This window comes from Capra hircus, chromosome 26 (assembly GCF_001704415.2).
Source record: "Capra hircus breed San Clemente chromosome 26, ASM170441v1, whole genome shotgun sequence".
In the NCBI taxonomy this organism is placed as follows: domain Eukaryota; kingdom Metazoa; phylum Chordata; class Mammalia; order Artiodactyla; family Bovidae; genus Capra; species Capra hircus.
The window spans coordinates 27,059,487-27,078,771 of NC_030833.1; the positions used below are offsets into that span (position 1 = coordinate 27,059,487).

The window sequence follows — 19,285 nt, forward strand, 5'->3', positions numbered from 1 at the left end:
CTCAATTTTTTTCACATCCCAAATCTATCTACTTTTGAAGGTCTGGTTCAAATGCCACCTAATCCATAAAGCCTTTTGATTTCCCAAGCTCAGAGAAATCATAGCCCATCTCAAACCACCTTTTAATTTGCATGTCACTTATGTATCTTCTGGCAACTAATCATATTACTTATTCTCTTCTTCTTGATGTCTAGGTCATGTTATCTATCTTTGTTATCTCCCTCAGTATCTTTAACTATTAGTAGGATGTTGTTAATATGGAACTCATGAGACACTGTCAAATAAAACACAGTAAATATCTGGTGAGTTGAATAAATGAATGAATGAGAAAATAAAGTAGGCATTGGTAGTTATTAGTATATACGTGAGTGCATCAATAACTAAACATGAGTAAATATTATGGCACAAAGTCAAATCAATCCTCACTTGGATAGACATTTTTTATGAGAAACAGGAACTTCCAAAACTAAGATAATCTTTATAAAATTATCTCTTGGAAGAAACAGAGAAAAATATACTTACTTTGTGGTTTCTTTTTTCCTCTCAAAGTACCTAAATGAACCAAACTATGAGACTCTGATTGCCATTCAGATTGGAATAATGGAGCAGACTATTGCTGTTTTAGATAAGGTAGGAATCAAAGATATTGATCATTATATTTCCAGTATCTGTGAATGATATGAACAAAGTAATAGTTTTCAAACCATGAATTCATATAGAACCTACCAAAACTTGGTCTTTTATAATGATATTCGGGATGTAATTCGGTTCAGTTGCTCATTCATGTCCGACTCTTTGCAACCCCATGGACTGCAGCACGCCAGGCCTCACTATCCATCACCAACTCCCAGAGTTTACTCAAACTCATGTCCACTGAGTCGGTGATGCCATCCAACCATCTCTTCCTCTGTTGTCCCTTTCTCCTCCTGCCTTCAAACCTTCCCAGCATTAGGGTCTTTTCAAATGAGTCAGTTCATCGCATCAGGTGGCCAAAGTATTGAAGTTTCAGCTTCAACATCGGTTCTTCCAGTGAACATTCAGGAGTGATTTCCTTTAGGATGGATGTAATTAGAGGTCCCTAAATAGCATCTTTGCACCCATAACCATTGTGATAGCCAGAAGGACTTTAAAAAATATTTTAATTTTATATTGGAGTATTGTTGATGAATAATGTGTTAGTTTCAGGTGTACAGCAAAGTGATTCAGTTATACATATATGTGTATCCATTCTTTTTCAAGTTCTTTTCCCTTTTAGGTTATTACAGAATACTAAGCAAAGTTTCTTGTGCTATACAGTAGGTCCTTGTTGGTTATCCTCTTGGTTTCCCTGGTGGCTTAGATAGTAAAGAGTCTGCCTGCAATGCAGAAGACCTGGGTTCGATCCCTGGGTTGGGAAGATCCCCTGGAGAAGGAAATGGCAGCCCACTCCATTATTCTAGCCTAGAAAATTCCATGGACACAAACAGTTGGACACAACTGAGCGACTTCACTTGTTGGTTATCTATTTTAAATACAGAAGTGTGTATATCTCAATCCCAATCTTCCATTCTGTTTTTTCCCATCATTCCCCAGCTCTGTAACTGTAAGTTTGTCCTCTAAATCTGTATGTTTCTGTTTTGTAAATAAGTTCATTTGTATCATTTTCTTTAGATTCCACGTGTAAACAAGATCATGATATGTCTTTGACTTAGTATGATAATCTCCAGATCTGTTCATATTGCTGCAAATGCCATTATTTCATTCTTTTTAATGACTGAGCAATATTCCATTATATATATATGTACCACATCTTCATCCATTCATCTGTTTAGGGACATTTAGGTTGTGAAGCACTTCAACATCCTTTGGGGCTACTGGAGTGTAGGTGAATTTCCTGTTTCACATTCGGTTATGATTTTATGTAGTAGAAGTGTTGATAGTCTTTCCTTGGCATTGTAAAGGCTTTGTTTTACCCTAACTGCCTGAGCACTCAGTTTTGAGTGTTTAACATATATAAGATGGAAACAAAGTACTCTCCAGGCTGTGTTCTTAAAATCTCTCATTTCTAAGAATATATAAAGTTTCTTCTAAAATGTATATTAACAGACCATTCTATCTTTCAACAAATAATTTAAGTACCTACTGTGTGTGGCCATTATGCTAAGCACTAGGGGTATGGTGGTAAGATATCTTAATGATGACAATGTATTTAAAATTTAAGAATATCTTTATAAAATATTTTCTTTCAAAATTATTTTTGTGGGATGTCCTGGGAACAAAAACTTCAGACACACAAAAAGAATGTGGAGAACTGCAAAAAGCTGCTTAAAAAACTGAGAAGGTACAGCAATCAAAAAGATATAGCAAATTATACCCTAGGTTGCAACTTACGAGAAGAGCTCGTGGCTGTCTCAGAGAGAAAAGACATCTGTAATGCAATGGGTAAGATTTTTTTTCTTTAATTAACTGTCAGTTTGTTTAAAAGTAATCAGAATTCCTAAAATCTGTACAGTGGTTATAAAGCTACCAGTATTTGTTCCATATGTTTAACTATTTCAGAGTGCTGTTTCTGTATTTTAAAATGTAGATAATAATTCAACTAATTCCATCTTCTTCATTTTGGGGATAGGCTCTAAACTGACTTGTGAAAAGATTGCCAAAGAACGATACGAAAACATGATGCGGCAACAAAAGTTAACAAAAATTTCAAAACAACAAGCTGAGCAGATTTCAATACTACAGGCTGAAGTTGAAAGATTACGAATGAAAACATTTCCTGCTCTTGTTCAAATGTAAAAATACTGTGGAAAACGTAAGACCAAATCAATCATTTTAAAAATAATTTCATTTGGTTAAAATGATTTGTTTCTCTTATATCAGATATTAAGTAGAATCTTAGTGTCATATTTTTGATAGCAAATTTTGATTTTAGTCTTAAGCATTATAAAAATGTTTGTCCTGCATGAATAAATGTCTAAAATAACATGAATTTTTATTCAAGAATGAACAAGATTTTATCTTAGAATATATTCAAGATCTATTTTATTGTCTTAATCAAAAATATTTTCACAGGAGTAGTACAGACAGCCTTAAAGACAAAAAATTATTCTTAGCCACTACTGCCATTTCTAATTTTATAAAATTACCAGAAACATTATGCTTATGATTTTTATCTTTTATATTTTTCTGTATTTCCCATTTTCTTCAGTAAGCACTTCTCTATAACTGGAAAAAAATTCATAGAATGTTAAAGATTATTCCCTCTGCTGTCAATGTGAACAAAGTGGCTTACTTTTTAAAAGCCCTAAATCATTTGTAAATTACAAGATATTTTCTACGTAAACATTCTACATAAACATGACATAATCATCTTTATCTCCTATTTATTACAACAGAACTTAACTTTGTGTCCCACTCAACAGAGTTTAGTAAACAGAAAAAAACACGTCTTCTCATTTTGTGATATTGTGATTTATAAGAAGAAATATATATTTGGTCTTCGACCCCATTCCTGGCACAGAGGTCCTAAAACACTTGGAATTTCCTAAGTGATGAGAGAGGTACAGGTATCTTGTTAATGAGGTGACTTTTGGACTACACGTAAGGATAGGGGCTGGTTGCCCGAACCAACGCTGTGTCCCAACCTCCAATCCACCTACCCACCCTTCCCATACTCCCACCCTCACCCCCACCTCCAGGGAAGGTAAAGGAACTGGAAGTTGAACTGATCACCAATGACCAGTGATTTAATCGATCATGCCTATGTAATGAGGTCTCCATAAAACCCCACAAGGGCAGGGTTTGGAGAGAGTGCTGAGAGCAAGTAAGCTCTGAGTCTTTTCCCATACCTTGCCTTATGCATTTCTTCCATCTGGAGGTTCCTGAGTCAGATCCTTTTATACAGTAATTTGGTAAATGTTTCTCTGAGTTTTGTGAGCCATTCTAGCAAATTAATTGAACCCAAGGAAGGAGAGTCTCGGGAACCTATTTATTGCCAGTGGGTCAGAAGCAGAGTTGACAATGTAGGCTTTCAGTTGACATCTAAAGTGGAGGGCAGTCTTATGGGACTAAGACCTTAACTTGCGGAATTTGATGCTATCTCCAGATAGATGTCAGAACTGAGTTGAATTGTATTATAGGACATCCACATGGTGTTTGAGAATTGTTTGGTGTGGAGAAACACAGCCACAAGCGAAGGAATTTGGTGATAAGAATTCTTATACTTCCATGAAATAGTTTATCACTTTATTCATGTAGATGATGATAAGTAATGAGATTAACTGTTCAGAAAACTGCTTTGCCTTTCCATAGCCTATGGACTGACTGCATTCCAAGGTGATAATCAGCAGGATCATTGACCACAATCTCCAAATGGTATCAATGTCTCATTGTTCTGCAATTCGTGAATTAATTGTTAAGTTTAATCTGCAATACCATATACAGTGTACACTGGTGTAGGTAAAGCCAAGAGAGCAATTATAAAATATTATATTTAGAAAAAAAAATTTTCTAGAATAAAAACTTCTGTTTAAAAACTGCCAGGATAGTACCATAATTGATCACCTGTTCAGTGATCACCAGTTTAGTGGGAATAGTAAGAAAAATAAGAGTCAGTATCATTTTGACAACTCCCTTCTTAGACCTAGAATGAGTCCTAGTCAGTTTGGCTTATTAAGCATGGTAGTGTCCATTAGTAACATTTCCATGTCACCTAAATTAACTGTTGGAGCCTCCATTTGTTACTAGTCAAGGCCATAAATATCACTGGACAGTCCTCTGTGGATTGCTGGGTCTTAAAACAACCTGTGTGGTTTCTGTTTCTTAATGTCCACCCTGAGTGATCTTGCAATGCTCCTTGCTTAAATGCCTCATCTTTGAGGCATAGATAGAATGGAAATTAGCAAAAATCTCTTGCCTCCAGGATGAATTCTAGTAGCATAGCAGCACTTGCAACAGGAGGCATCTTCTGGTTGGTAGGTGCTTTGGAAAGGCACATGGGTCGTGCAACCCAATGCTCTCTGATTCTTCTCAGCTTCTGCTGAACTAACAGCAGTTATATTCATATTTTTATAGCCCTTTAAAATATTATCTATTTTATCAAGTAGTAATATAATTAACTGAGTCAAACATAACAGGGTTTTGAGGATACGACTTAAGAGTATGAGCTCTGTTGCTGGGTTCCTTGGGATAAATAACCACTTGATCTTAAAATTTCCTCATCTTTAAAACTGGAGTGTTTGGTAATTATAATACTCAAGTGAGTTAACATATTTTTAGAAATATGGTCTAAGCAAATGCTAAGTGTTAGTTTTCATCTTAATGGATAAAAATAGTTCTTATTCACTAGTTCTTTAAAAATATATATCCTATTAAATGGAGGTGAAATTAACAAGTTATTTAAAAGGGGACTGCTTCAAGGGCATCCCTAGGCCCCAACCTCTCCCATAAGCCCCATCCATACTCCATGATCTCCCTCCGCTTGTAGAAATGCCCACTGAGCTGCTGGAGCCCTCAGCCAAGGCCTTAAAAATCCCCCTGACTATACCCCCACCTCCTCCCCAGCTCTCCCAAACCAGAGTCTCACTGATGCTGTACTTCTTCCAAGTGGACATCTGAGAGTGACTCCAGATGTGCTAATCAGTAGTGGGGCAGCTGCAGTCAAATGCCAGCACCACCAGGGAAGCCACTTCCCCAGCCCCACTTAGAACCTCAGGCTGAGCAGTAAGAAGCAGTGGAGGCTAGTCAACATAGCTTCCCAGGGATGCCCATCTGGGAATACTAGAGCCAGGGAAGGCTCATGTGAGGACTGGGCCAGTCCTCTTGGATTCACAGAAGCCAGTGATAATGGCAATGTCTAGAAGGTAAGAACTGGGGAGGGGGGTGGGGAGGGTAAGTTACATGGGCACTAACAGAATGCATACAAGAGCAAAATCCTGATATGCCAACATTAATAGTTTGTTGGCTCATGGGGAAGGACTGGACTGAAAAAAAGGAGCACTTGGGAGTAGAGGGCAGGGGGAGCTTAGGGTAATAGCTATTTACCAAGTAGCAGGGGAAGTACTTTTTTTTTTAAGAATTTTTTTTTTGGTTGGGGGTAGGGGGAAACTAAAACAAAAAAACCCAAGCAAAGCTGTGTTAGCCCTTAAAACGACCCAAGAACAGAAATCCCAGAAAGTCCTCAGGAAGACTGAACCAAGAAACCACTGACTCACAAAGTTCTCTCTCTGCCTTTCCCTGTAAGGGCACACTTAAAACACACAAGCTTTTCTGCTTCCAAGTTCACATACAACTGCTCTGGTCACAAAAAGAGATGGGCTTTCTTTTCTTTAGTTTCAGATTCTCAAGGACTGGGCCAGGTTGGGTCATATGTCTATCTATGGCCAGGATAACAGATTAGGTACCACCCCCAGTGAAGGTGGGTTTCGGCTGAGTCACTGTTAATGGAGTGAAAGTGAAAGTCAGTAGTGCCTGACTCTTTGCAACCCCATGGACTATACAGTCCCCGGAATTCTCTAGGCCAGAATACTGGAGTGGGTAGCCATTCCTTTCTCCAGGGGATCTTCCCAACCCAGGGATCGAACCCAGGTCTCCAGCATTGCAGGCAGATTCTTTACCAGCTGAGCCACAGGGAAGCCTATTAATGGAATAGATATGCCAACTTTAACCTTTTTCACAGATATGATTGGAAAGGCAGATGAATGTAAAAGATGCTGTATACCATGCCTTGAAGTGGGAAATGAGCATATGTGGTTTTATAAAGAATAGATGATCATTTCACTAAATGAGATACAGAATACAAGTGACAAATTTGAAGAGACAGAAACTAATATAATTTTGAACATGAGTTTAAATACCTGCTATACCATCCAGATAAACATGAGGTAAATGGGTGAAAACAAGGCAGAGGCATAAACTTAGGGGAAGCAAGTATTTTTAGACAAGTTTATGTTTAGACATTCACTAGATGGACTAGTGAACATTTAAAATAAAACGTTTTACCACAATAAATAAAACAGTGTATTAAAACTCACTTCCACAGTTCTCCAGATTATCTTAACATGATTTAATTAAAAACATTTTTTTCACCTTTCTTTAACTGGCAAGTTTTCTTTGGGAAATTTATTCAAAACACTAAATTTTCATTTTTGAACCTTGTTTATATTTATATAACATAGGCCCTAAATTGATCCAGGTTCACCAGGATACCTTTCTCCAAGCCCTAATGGTTTATATCTTCCCTCTAAAGTGTATAAGTATCTTTTAATTAAGTTGTCATTCACAAAGATATTCTGGAGAATAAAATTATGAATTAAACACCTATAAATTCTTCTTCATTTCTGTTATAGTGTAGCAATTTATCATCTAACCCATAATGGTCTATCAGCTGAGTAAGGCTTAGTTTCTTGTTCTCCTCAGACATAGCTGACTGCAACTCATAAAGCAACTGCTGGCTACAGCTTCTCCACTTCTCTATTAACAACTGTAACTGAGACAGGTCATTCTGAAACAGAAACAAAACAAAGGCATGAATGTATGTCATCCTATTTTAACTTACTTAATGAAAGTTGTTAAATCAGTCAATGCATAGTAGGTTTAAAGGGTAACATATTTGGACATGAACGGGACATCTACCCAGAAAAAAGAATAATGGTTTTAAGTAAAAACCTTACCTTCAGAGAAAAAAATAAGGCAAAACTATGTAAAGAAGCTACAATATAGGTTAAAAATATCTACTTTTTCTACTACAGCTATACTTTAAAACTTATATTCAAATTAATATTTTTCAGTGTCACAATCTCATAAAACTCAAGTAGTTGTATTTAGAGAAATCCTAAAAATTCAAAAGAGCAAATAAGGTATAGCATTCCATCATTGATTACACACTGGAAAAGAGCAATTACAATATAAATGAATAACGCAGATAAATAAGGGTCATCTTCCAAGTGCCCAGATTCTATTCATTTCAACCTACCTGGATTGAGATCTAAAATTTATTATATTTTTGTTGTTTTCTTAAAGAAAATGCATGAAACATTTTAATAATTTGTTGGTAATAATTTAATTACACAAAATCATTACTAAAAATACTTTTTATTGTACTCTGTGGCCCATTTTTAGCCTTTTTCTCTTCACTGTCACTGTTGCTTCTGTTCTCATTGCAATTTGCAGCTAACATTTGAAACTTCTAATACTGCTGTGGGATGGAAACTAGAGAGAAAAGCTTCAATTGCATATTAAATGTGGGCTGGGGCTTTCAAAAATGTATACCTGGTGTTTAAGGCCTCTTCTCTAAATCTATGACTTATATTTGAGTTAAAGTTGTTGGAAGCCAGGTCTCTTGGAAATTGGCTTATTTCTAAGTATTGTAAAATAAAGTTGTATTTTCTTTTTGAAATACTTTCCTACCATTTATCTAAAAACAAACAAACAAAAAAATTATTAGGCAATGGCTCTGAAATTCTTCTCACCTTTGATCTATACATTTTGACTAGCTTCAGCCTCCGAAGAAGGTCTTCTTTCTCGTGAATCTGCTTCATCAATTTTGCTTTTTCTTTGTTTAGTTCATGCTTGGCAAGATTCTCATTCATAAAGTCATTTTGGAGATCACTGCATGGCTCAGTATCAAGTGATTTAGATTCACAAACATTGATATTCTTGAAGGTATCTTTCAAATATGTACTTTCTTCAAATTCACTATCTATGTGTTTAAATTTTTCGTGAAATTCCAAACAGTTTTCTTCTGTTGAAGGTGCTGATTTCTGTGAAAAAGTCTGATCATTTTCCTCACTCTCTACTTTAAGCCGTTTTACCACACTGTAACAGGAATTAAATGAAGATCTGGCTTTCCTTAATCGTTCTCTAAGGGTTGCACTCATAGGCTGAAAAAGGCATCAAACGTTAATAATGTCAATCAAGAAAAACATTCTTGATATAAATAAATCTACTAGGAATCAAGACTACATTTCTGTGGCAGACACCACTAGATGGCTTTCTGTCTCCATATATCTAAAGTAACCATCACAAAATACCTTTCAATTTCTGGAAGCTCCACTAAGTTTTATTCTCTTTTTAAGCCAGCACTCTTCTACTCAGTAATCACAAACATTTGTTCAGCAATTAGTCCAAGCCTGATATGGTTAGGTGCTTAGTTACAAATTAAGGAAAAAGATCTTTCCACCAAAGACCTCCATGACATCAAACTTTTTGTCTGGAATGCTGTAATAACCTGAACTGAAAATAAATGAAAATAATTGAGTCAGGATATGAAAATCTAAGGGGAAGGTCCAATACATTTTCTAAAAGGAAACACCTAAAATGATGTTAACAAAAATTTTACTTATTAACCTACACACTATTAACAATGTTCAGTAGACTTAAAACCACCATTACTGCAATACTTAGAAATATACATCCAGTGAAAGAACTAAGATTTTCATACTTGTTTTCTTGAACTACTTGAATGGGGAGATGGTGGATTGGCACCAGCTTGTGGAGTGCTAGGTAACATCAAAGCCGAGTTTGATGGACTTTTCATCTTGAAATCTTGCTTTACTTCTAAAAAACAGAAAATAATGACAAAACAGAAATCAAATTCGCCCACACCTCTATATATTCAATTTTAAACAACTTCTTTTCACTTAGCTGTGATTCATTCTTGCTTTTTTGTGTGCAATTTTCTGTTTACTTCCCTAAATTAGATTGTTGGTCATTATGGTGACTACTAGTTTTTTCATGACAAGTTACCCAGCTAGCATCTCATATAAAGAACTCTCCATTTGTTTTTACTGACTGATAAAATAATGACAAAAGTCTCAAAACCTGCCATATGGTGGTGGGGCGGGGTAGGCGGGGAGGAGAATAACATTCAGGAATTCTTTAATCTCATTAAGCCAGTTTCACAATGAAGGAAAATGTAATTGAAATCCTTTAGCGCTTTAAGTGAAAATCGCTCAGTCCTGTCTCTTTGCGACCCCATGGTCTATACAGTCCATGGCGTTCTCCAGGCCAGAATACTGGAGCGGGTAGCCGGTCCCTTCTCCAGGGGATCTTCCTAACCCAGGGATCGAACCCAGGTCTCCCGTATTGCAGGCGGATTCTTTACCAGCTGAGCCACAAGGGAAGCCCAATATTTTAAAATTTAAAATATATATATTTATAACTTCTTTAAAGTGCTTGTCGGTGTTTAAATTGAGTTCATCTTATGCCTTTATCTATTGATTACTCTTCCTCTTGATTATGGATCACATTCTCCTATTTCCCACTACTATCCCACTTAAACATAATCAGACCTGTTACACTACCCTAAATCCTAGAAGCTGTGTGCCTAAAACTAACGACCCCCAGGGGTGAGGAATAAGGAGCACAAGCACAGGTAAGTTTACTCCTGTCTGCATCGTTTTCAATTAAACAGCGAAGAGACCGTGAAAAGGAGAGACTGAAGTTTCTCAAAGGCCATCGACTTTACAGGGTAAAATACCAGAGGAGCCCTCCCTCCCCTCCAGCCACTACAGACAGCCCACACGAGCCCTCCAGACACCCAAAACCTGAGGTGGAGCTGAGAGGTGCCTTGACCGCGGAAAGGGAGCATTATTCAATTCCCCATCAGAACCCCGAAGTTCAGCTGTCAGACACCCACTCCACACCCCGCACGGTACCTCCCTCAGCCATCCCCAGACAGCACAAAGAGCGCGCTAGCCGCTGCGCCGTTTCAGAGACCGGGCCGCGCGGAAGGAGGAAGAGACGCGCGATTGGCCAGACTGACTGACACACAGCTCCTCTCCGCCCAGCGCCCGGAGAGGCGGGACTGCGCGCGCGCGGCCTCGAGACTCCGCAAGGGGGCTGGACGAAACGGAGGGGCCGTGACGCGTGATTGGCCGAGTTGACCGATACGCGCGGCTCTGCTCCGCCCAGCGCTCGAGAGTCGCGGCACTGCGCGCGTGGCCGTTTGCTGGGAAGAGCTTTAAAGCAACTAACGGTTCCCATGAGGTGCGCGCTTTTCTTCGCGGCTTCTTCTCGCTCTTTTTTCATACCGCCTTCCTTTGCTGCTTCCTGGGTTTTGTGTTTCTAAAGGACGCCTGAGAATGCCCCTCCTGTTCTCCTAGCTCCCATCAGTCTCTTCGCGCTCCCCACAGCAAAGGCCTTTTCTCAGACTCCACGGGACCCAGAGACTCCGGGCCTGCTCTGTGTTATATTTACAGCTTGTAAACTCCAAAGGCAAAGACTACAAAAAGATGGGTAAATGGCCCGTTGACAGTCAGACACATTAGAAATCTAAGAACCCCAGCGGAAGTAGTAGAGCTTCTTTTAGACTGCTGCCTCAAAGTCTGCGGTCCCGCCACGGGTGGTTTGGTTTTGTTTTTGTTTTTTTTCCTCTTCCTTCTTTTGGCGAATCTGTCTGAAAATTTAGATTTCTTAGCTTGGCTCCGAATCTTTTCGTCAAACCTGAAAGAAAATGTAGCCCAAGGAAAGTCGTTGGGGTGCAACACAGGAAGCAGACCAATGACTAAGATTAGGTTGGTCCAAACCCTGGCTGAATACTGGTCAGTGGCATCCTCGGTCTAAAATAACCCTCCTCGTTTCCTGTGTAGCGAGGTTCCGTTGCTGTGCAACAACAAAGTGAACTAATTGGGTGGAGCACTGAGTTTGGGAAAAGACAGTTGAGTAATTTGAGTCACGTGGAAGTTGGGAATTTTAGCGGGGCAGTGTTTTGAATTCTAAGGAATAGCCATTTTAAACGTTGACACTGTCTTTTTACTAATATCTGATATAAATGGCTTACAAGTAGCAAGGACCCAGAAGGAATAACTGAGTGCTATACAGTGGAATGTATCTACAGAACTTGAAGACCACCTAATGCAGTGATTAAGAACATAAATGTTGGAGTCAAATTGCTTAGGTTCGGATCCCAGCGCCTTTGTGTTTGTAATGGAATGTGTCTGTGTCTCAGCTTCCTCATCCATAAAGAGGGGATAATAGTATCAATCCTCCTAGGATTTGAAGAATTAAATGAGAATTCAGGACAGGCAGTGAAAAGTGGCAATAGGTTTCTAGGAAGCACTCAAAAGTTGTTTTTTTTTTTTAATTTTAAAATTTTTAATTCTTACATCAAAAGTTGTTATATAAGTAACTACAATATAGTCATCACTCTCTAATTGATCTAAAGGAATGCATCATATAATCCTTCCATCCATCCCTTATCTCCCCTCAAAAGGCCGCAGATTTTTAAAAGATGCAATGATTTGTAGGATGTAAGCCATAAATAGCAGAAAACTTGGAGCTGCCACATATAGTTAAATAATGTATTATGATTCTTTTAAAATTTTCAAAAATTATATAAATCTCAAGGAATTTACAAAATGAAAGTGAGAACTTGTGATTTTGGCTTGCTAAGCCACAGATCCAAGTCTGTACGTTTATTTCTCCCTTTACTCATCCATTGGCATCAGTTACACTGAAAAAAGCAGAGTGATTTGTCCTGACACTAAAAGCACAATGCACACTCTGCATATTCTTTACACCTTGGGGCATAACATTGGGTTGTTTTTATGATTCCCTAAAATCAGCTGCTCCAAAACCCTTTTATCATTATAACCTAAGCTTAGAACTGTGTTTTTGCTGGCTCCATAAATGAAAACATCTTGCCTAGCAAATGTTCTGACTTGCTTACTATATGAACCTGTATATTAAATGGGATTGTTTTGGCCAGATTTTCAAAGAACTGTAGAAGAGTACTCAGAAGAACCTGTATTTCAGAAATGTGCATTTGTTGACCTACATCTCTGATTTCCAGTGTTGTTAGAACTGAACGATCTTCCCATGCACAAGTTTTACTTACTCCCATTACATACCAAAGTGGAAATAGAACTTTCACTCTCAATTTACCTTAAGGGATCTGGAATATAGCCTCTATAGTTTTCATTGTATCTTGAGATAAGGCCTAGCAATCATTTCCATGTCTTTCAGAGCCTGGAGTTTACTGGCCTGTAAGTAGTTGTTTCCCACACATGACATTGTATGTTTCATAGTATGTTTCAGACATAGTATGTTTTATTGTATTCAAACTTCAGGCAAGGAAAAATCCTGCCCTAGAGAACCAGAAGGCAAGGCTCCTACTCCACCATAGAGAACAATTTGAGCAATAGAATTCAGTGATGATAGTAATTAATATTAACCTAAGGCAGGCTTTCTCTGTGTGTTTTTAAATTTCATACCCAAGGCTACTGTTCACCACTTTGTTATTCATCAGGGTGTGGTAAAATGCTTCTGTCCATTCTTGTCTATGATTATTGTTGGTGAGATAATGACATAAACCTAAAAACCTTTATGTGGGTTTTTTCTTTTTTAATAGCAAAAAGAGAATAATGAATAGTCTCTCTGTCTCTCCGTACAGCAAAGCACACATACGTACACTCACACTCTTTTAAGCTATAATTTAAATTTTATCATACTATTTTTTTGTAATTTTTAACATTAATAATAATCTTAACAGTCACCTCTGGATGACCTAGATTCCATTCCATTGACTTTTCTTATTGACAACACAGTTCATATCATGTAGACACAGTTAGTATCCATAGGTATTTTTTAACAATTAAAATATAAATACACACTTTTAAAACCAGAATTCAAATTCACTTGGGTGAAGAAATGTATATAATCCACATGATTAAGTTGATTTGTAAAGTACATTAGAACAAGTTAAACTGTATAACACTCACAAGAAGGTCTACTAAATTCTCTCAACTAGTGTTCAGTATTTCTTATGACACTGGTATATAAGTTGAAAGACTCTCCTCTAGGGACTGTCATACAGAGTGAAGTAAGTCAGAAAGAGAAAAACAGATATCATACAACGTCGCTTATATGTGGAATCTAGAAAAATGATAGAGATGAACTTATTTGCAAAGCAGAAATAGAGACACAGACATAGAAAACAGACATATGGCTACAAGGGGGGAAGTGAGGGTGGGAAGAACTGGAAGATTGGAATTGACCTATGTACACTGCTATGTATAAAATAAATAACTAACGAGAACCTACTGAGCATAGGGAGCTCTACCCCTCTACCCAGTGCTCTGTGCTGACCCAAGTGGGAAGGAATCCAAAAAAGGGGGAATATATGTATACATATAACTGATTCACTTTGCTGTATAGCAGAAACTAATACAACATTGCAAGGCAACTATACTCCAATAAAAATTGATTTAAAAAACTCTAGGTTTCTCCTGCCATGAATTCAAGTCTCATCCTACAGACCTATCCATGATGAAGATAGGTGTTTTAGTGTGCCGTTATAAATTTCCCTTTAAATAATTGACAGACTATTTCTTTTTTGAAACTAATTCTATTTCTTTTTGCTATTGCTTAGATATCTTAAATGGAATTCTGTAATGTTTAATTGATTTACTTGCAGAGACCATTGAAGACTGTTATCAAAGGGTGTTCTTTGAGAGTAAACGCTTTAATATTTTTTCATCAGGTTAAAAAGAGAGGATTTTGTTTTCAGCTTCAAGATGGAAGAGCCCTTGAATTAGATATTAGGCATGCCTGAATGGTTGCCTCACTGAGTAGAATGACTACTTCAAGCATGGAGATATGTGGAAGATCAATGATAAAAACCTGTTTACCACCAGGCAACCAGAAAATTGATCTGGTAACTAATGTTGAGGGTAGTATACTGAACAAGAACCTAAAGAGATCCTTTCACATGGAGTTCCTGTCCTTTTACTCTATTAGATCTGGCATTTTGTCAAGTGCATTAGAGACTAGAGAAGTAAGAGTGTCTGATTCACTGCTATTAGTGGGGTGTGTTCTCTTGGAGAAGAATAGAATGATTCAGGTTAGATTAATACCTGTGAGGAAGGGGGTAGGGTGTGGGTGAGTGGGAGGGTCGTGGCAGAGGAGCTAGATTGTGGAAAAGTAATGGTAATAAAAGTATTGCTCAAGGCCACATCTTTCTCAAATCCTTTATTAACTCAGAAATGTCACCCCTACACCTATTCAGAGGGGAAAAAAGGCAATAGATGTCAGCAAATCCTCAAGCAACAGAACATGTCTTATAATCATCTTCAACCACCTGAAGTTTGAGAGATAACAACTCCCAAGATAATCTCACAGTATTGAAATCTGTTTGAAGTGCTGACAAAGAAGTCAACTCACTTTTCTACTCTCACCTCTTATTACTGTTTTAGTCTTGAGAATATAAAAGATTTCTTTTTGGTGATGATTTTTTAAGATGGAGGAGTAAGAATGTCCGTTGCTCAGTAGCTAAGTTGTATCCAACTCTTTGGGACCCCATGGACTGTAGCCCTCCAGGTTCCTCTGTCCACAGGATTTTCCAGGTAAGAACACTGGAGTGGGTTGTCATTTCCTCCTTCAGGGGATCTTCTTGACCCAGGGATTGAATTGCATCTTCTGTATCTCCTGCATTTGCAGGTGTATTCTTTACGACTGAGGCTCCTGGGATGCCTTAAGAATGTATGTTAGTACCAGGAAAATAAGGAGTTAAGAGACCATTCTACCATGTTCTAGGACACTGTCGACCTTTTGGCTTCTGCTCTTCCACATCTTGGCAAACTTTGATGGTACGTATGCATGGTAAGTTGCTTCAGTTGTGTCCAATGGAACCCCTGTCTCCAGCATTGGTAGATGGGTTCTTTACCACTAGCGCCATCTGTAGCAGTAGAGTAAATCTGTGAATTAGTGTATAACCAGGAATTTTCTGGTTCAGCTCAAGATCTAAGGGCTTCCCTGGTGGCTCAGACAGTAAATAATCTGCCTGCAATGCAGGAGACCCTGGTTCAATCCCTGGGTCAGTAAGATCCCCTGGAGAAGGATATGGCCATCCACTCCAGTATTCTTGCCTGGAGAATTCCATGGACAGAGGAGCCTGGTGGGCTGCAGTCCGTGGGGTCACAAAGAGTCAGACATGACTGAGTGACTAACACTTTCACTTTCTTTCAGGATCTAAGAGCTAGACTGAAACTTGATCCCTTTGCCACTGCTCCCAAAGGCAACATAAGATGTCTTCTATTTTCATCATGGACGTTTATGAGCAATACGAAACCCACTGAATGCCAGAACCTCTGACCATGAGGTCTGACTCCCCAGGGAGGATCCCTTGGAGAAGCATGGTCAAAGGTGAGGAAGACAACTTGACAAAAGCACCTCTTCCTGATCCTCTCCCTTCCACCTCCAAAATCATGGCTAGTGCTCACTAACCCCACACTGTGTCTAAATTACACTACTTGCCAGTGATATCAACATTGCCCAGCTCTCCACCTCTATCACACATCTGTGGCTCTCCAAAAAATAATGTGTGAAGTTTAGTGATGATGTTGATGACCCACATTTGGCAAATGATATCACTATATTTTATAGTAAAAAAAATATCCCTCCCATAGAAAGGATCCTGGAAAAAGAGCATAGAATAGAGCCTATATTCACCCTCACATGTTTCTCCAAGACTTCATTCAGCTATTTAAACTATATTAACAGAAGATTAAGACAGGTAATGCTTTTCATTCAACAGTGTACACTTTTAGCTCAAGCTCTTCCCAACTTTCCACCTCCCAAAATTTCCGCGTATGTCACTATGGTTATTATTATAGCAGCTATCAAGTGCCTATATCATCTCAGTTATTTTTCACTTTTTGTAAGTTACGAATTCTGAGTCAAATTATCCTTTTCTTTGTAGCCACTTTCCAACTTTTATCTTCTTTTTAAATCATTGAGAAAGTTACTTAAATTCTTGTCAATACTTCACAGTACTCCATTGTACTGTTTTTACTCTCTTCCTCATACTTGTTTATAACTTGTGAATCTGTACCTTTTTATAAGTGCTGGATATTGATAACTCAACCTTTATGCTGCCAAAGATGTGCTGAGAGTGAAATTCATACCAAGTGCAGGAATAACACTCACCAGCAAAGATGGTCTTCTTGACTTTTGAAAGCCTGTCATTTGGCAGGAAGCATCCCTTGATACCAAAGAACATGGAGCTGGGTTTTGGAGGGCAAGCAACTAATCACGTACATATTTGTTAAGCAAGTTCCTAAGAAATTATAAATTATAAACTGCAGTTTTAAAGGAAAAACAACAACAACAACATTACTACGGGTTGGCATTCTCTGAAACGCTTTCCTAGTCTAACTCTGGGCCATTGAAACAGGGTATTTTGAACGTGCATGTACAAGTTTAAGATTTTTGTTAAGCTGCCAAATATTTTAATATAACAATAATTAGCATAAAGCTTGTGCAATTAAGCTACCCCAAAAGTAATGAGTTTGAATCTTTGGCAAGATGCTCCTCTTTTAAAAAAAAGCAGTTTCCCAGTGCATATTATTTTCACTCAGATCTATTTTCCTGAGGTTCTGAAGGTATGTAAACCTGACTTTATTTCATTCCAATAACTGTCTACAAGGATAGCAATTTATTTTCAGTCACTAGGTTTTAGGATGAATCAATCAACCAGTTTTACCCACCAATAAAACCCTATAAATACTTTCTATTTTGAAAGAATCAGATTTACTGTTCCCCTCAAGCTAGGTAGATTCTTCTGCACTCAGAATGGGATTAAGTCCCCAAAGTAAACTCTTAAGAGAATCCATTTCAGAAAAAGAAGTTCATGAATATCAATGATATCAAGATATGGTAAGCCAGTACCTGAAGTCACTTGATTTTAAGGAGTGAAAGTAGCATGTTACCACAGGTTTGAAAGATTACTGGTAAGAATTACACGTGGACTATTGAGAATACCTATGAGACTCAAATTTACAAATACTAATTAGCAGTTCTCAAGGCAAACCTTCCAAATGCATCACCTTTCAATCAATACTCAAGCTAATATTACAGGAAGCTCTTCTGGACCACTATGCTGGTAACTGAAGCTGTCCTCAAGAGCTCAAAATTGACTGCCAAGAATTATGTAGGAGGAGAGGGAAGGAGAAAGGGAAGGCAGTGAGATATTTTTACTATGTGTTTCTTGCCCTTAAAAAAAAGCAAAACAAAACTATTATAAAACACAATTTTTATAACAGATTACCAATTCCTAGGCTTGTTTACTCCATACTACAAATTATTCTGCAGATTTAACCTGGGTTTTGAGATCAAAATAGCAGATCAAACACCATGAGACCTGAGCCCACTTAATTAGGGCGAAATTCTGAGAAAATCATGATTTCCTCCTTAATGAGAAAAGCATCCTTCGTGTTCTTCAGAGCCTTTGATATAACTGACTAAAAAGGATTTGGAAGTTCATGATTTTATGATTAACATTTATGATGTAAACATGAATTTAGTAGATATACGTGTACTTTCTTAGGGCTGATATAGTATCCTAATAATCATGTTAAACTTGATTGTATATTATAAGTGAGATAAGCCACATTTTACCATAGGTGAAGTTTTAAATTAGTAAAGCTGTTAAGCCACAGACCTCACCTACTTGATTTTTCTTTGGCCTTCCAAATCTTTTATTTGCTGATTTTTGTTGCTGTATGCAGTGAATTGGGCTGTGGTCACAAACTGTGAAGGAGAGGTTGCTTGCATCTGTACTAAACATGATATAATCTTGGGTTGTCAGTTTAAATTGGGGAAAATGGGGAAGCATTTGGGATTTTTGTCTGAACACAAGTTTTAGTGAATGCAAATGACATACGTTGATGTTTACAACTCTTTCTCTTATAGGTTTCTCAAGAGGCAGGTCAGGTGGTCTGGTATTCCCATCTCTTTCAGAATTTTCCACAGTTTATTGTGATCCTCTTGAGAAACCTATATGCAGGTCAGAAAGCAACAGTTAGAACTGGACATGGAAAAACAGACTGGTTCCAAATAGGAAAAAGAGTACGTCAAGGCTGGCTATTGTCACCCTGCTTATTTAACTTCTATGCAGAGTACATCATGAGAAACGCTGGGCTGGAAGAAGCACAAGCTGGAATCAAGATTGCCAGGAGAAATGTCAATAACCTCAGATATGCAGATGACACCACCCTTATGGCAGAAAGTGAAGAGGAACTAAAAAACCTCTTGACAAAAGTGAAAGAGGAGAGTGAAAAAGTTGGCTTAAAGCTTAACATTCAGAAAACGAAGATCATGGCATCTGGTCCCACCACTTCATGGGAAATAGATGGGGAAACAGTGGAAACAGTGTCAGACTTTATTTTTGGGGGCTCCAAAATCACTGCAGATAGTGATTGCACCCATAAAATTGAAAGACACTTATTCCTTGGAAGAAAAGTTATGACCAACCTAGAAACATATTCAAAAGCAGAGACATTACTTTGCCAACAAAAGTCCATCTAGTCAA

General features: G+C 37.9%; 2 protein-coding genes and 1 long non-coding RNA gene across 7 annotated transcripts in view; 2 read left to right on the forward strand and 1 right to left on the reverse strand.

Moving 5' to 3' along the window:
• Nucleotides 1-2,781, forward strand: part of CFAP43 (cilia and flagella associated protein 43) — a 99,325-nt gene extending 96,544 nt beyond the window's left edge. Inside the window, exons 36-38 of the mRNA XM_018041743.1 lie at nucleotides 550-630; nucleotides 2,268-2,421; nucleotides 2,609-2,781. Of these exons, the coding sequence (XP_017897232.1) occupies nucleotides 550-630; nucleotides 2,268-2,421; nucleotides 2,609-2,775 (402 nt within the window). The 3' untranslated portion in view covers nucleotides 2,776-2,781. The remainder of the gene's footprint in view (nucleotides 1-549; nucleotides 631-2,267; nucleotides 2,422-2,608) is intronic.
• On the reverse strand, nucleotides 6,787-10,740 carry SFR1 (SWI5 dependent homologous recombination repair protein 1). Of its 3 annotated transcripts, none has more exons than XM_005698434.3 (4): nucleotides 10,635-10,740; nucleotides 9,419-9,534; nucleotides 8,448-8,858; nucleotides 6,787-7,480 (listed from the first exon to the last, which is right to left on the reverse strand). In XM_005698434.3, exons 1-4 carry the CDS (start codon nucleotides 10,645-10,647, stop codon nucleotides 7,289-7,291), a joined length of 732 nt encoding a protein of 243 aa, XP_005698491.1. In that variant the 5' UTR covers nucleotides 10,648-10,740; the 3' UTR covers nucleotides 6,787-7,288. The 3 variants fall into 3 exon arrangements, with proteins under 3 accessions (XP_005698491.1, XP_005698493.1, XP_017897168.1); XM_005698436.3 differs by having other exon boundaries at nucleotides 10,616-10,723; XM_018041679.1 differs by lacking the exon at nucleotides 10,635-10,740 and adding an exon at nucleotides 10,524-10,609.
• LOC102188110 lies at nucleotides 10,893-18,901 on the forward strand. 3 transcript variants are annotated; one of them, XR_001297326.2, is made up of 5 exons: nucleotides 10,893-10,965; nucleotides 15,215-15,320; nucleotides 15,415-15,563; nucleotides 15,943-16,119; nucleotides 18,667-18,713. It is a non-coding gene; the product is annotated as an uncharacterized LOC102188110 (long non-coding RNA). The 3 variants fall into 3 exon arrangements; XR_001917350.1 differs by lacking the exons at nucleotides 10,893-10,965; nucleotides 18,667-18,713 and adding an exon at nucleotides 18,872-18,901 and having other exon boundaries at nucleotides 14,850-15,320; XR_001917349.1 differs by lacking the exon at nucleotides 10,893-10,965 and having other exon boundaries at nucleotides 14,850-15,320.

Coding starts and splice junctions, on each gene's coding strand:
- SFR1 (XM_005698434.3), bottom strand. Junction 8,859..9,418: donor CAAGTAGTTCAAGAAAACAA/GTATGAAAATCT, acceptor TGCCTTTTTCAG/CCTATGAGTGCAACCCTTAG. Junction 7,481..8,447: donor TCAAAATGTATAGATCAAAG/GTGAGAAGAATT, acceptor TTTCTGTTTCAG/AATGACCTGTCTCAGTTACA.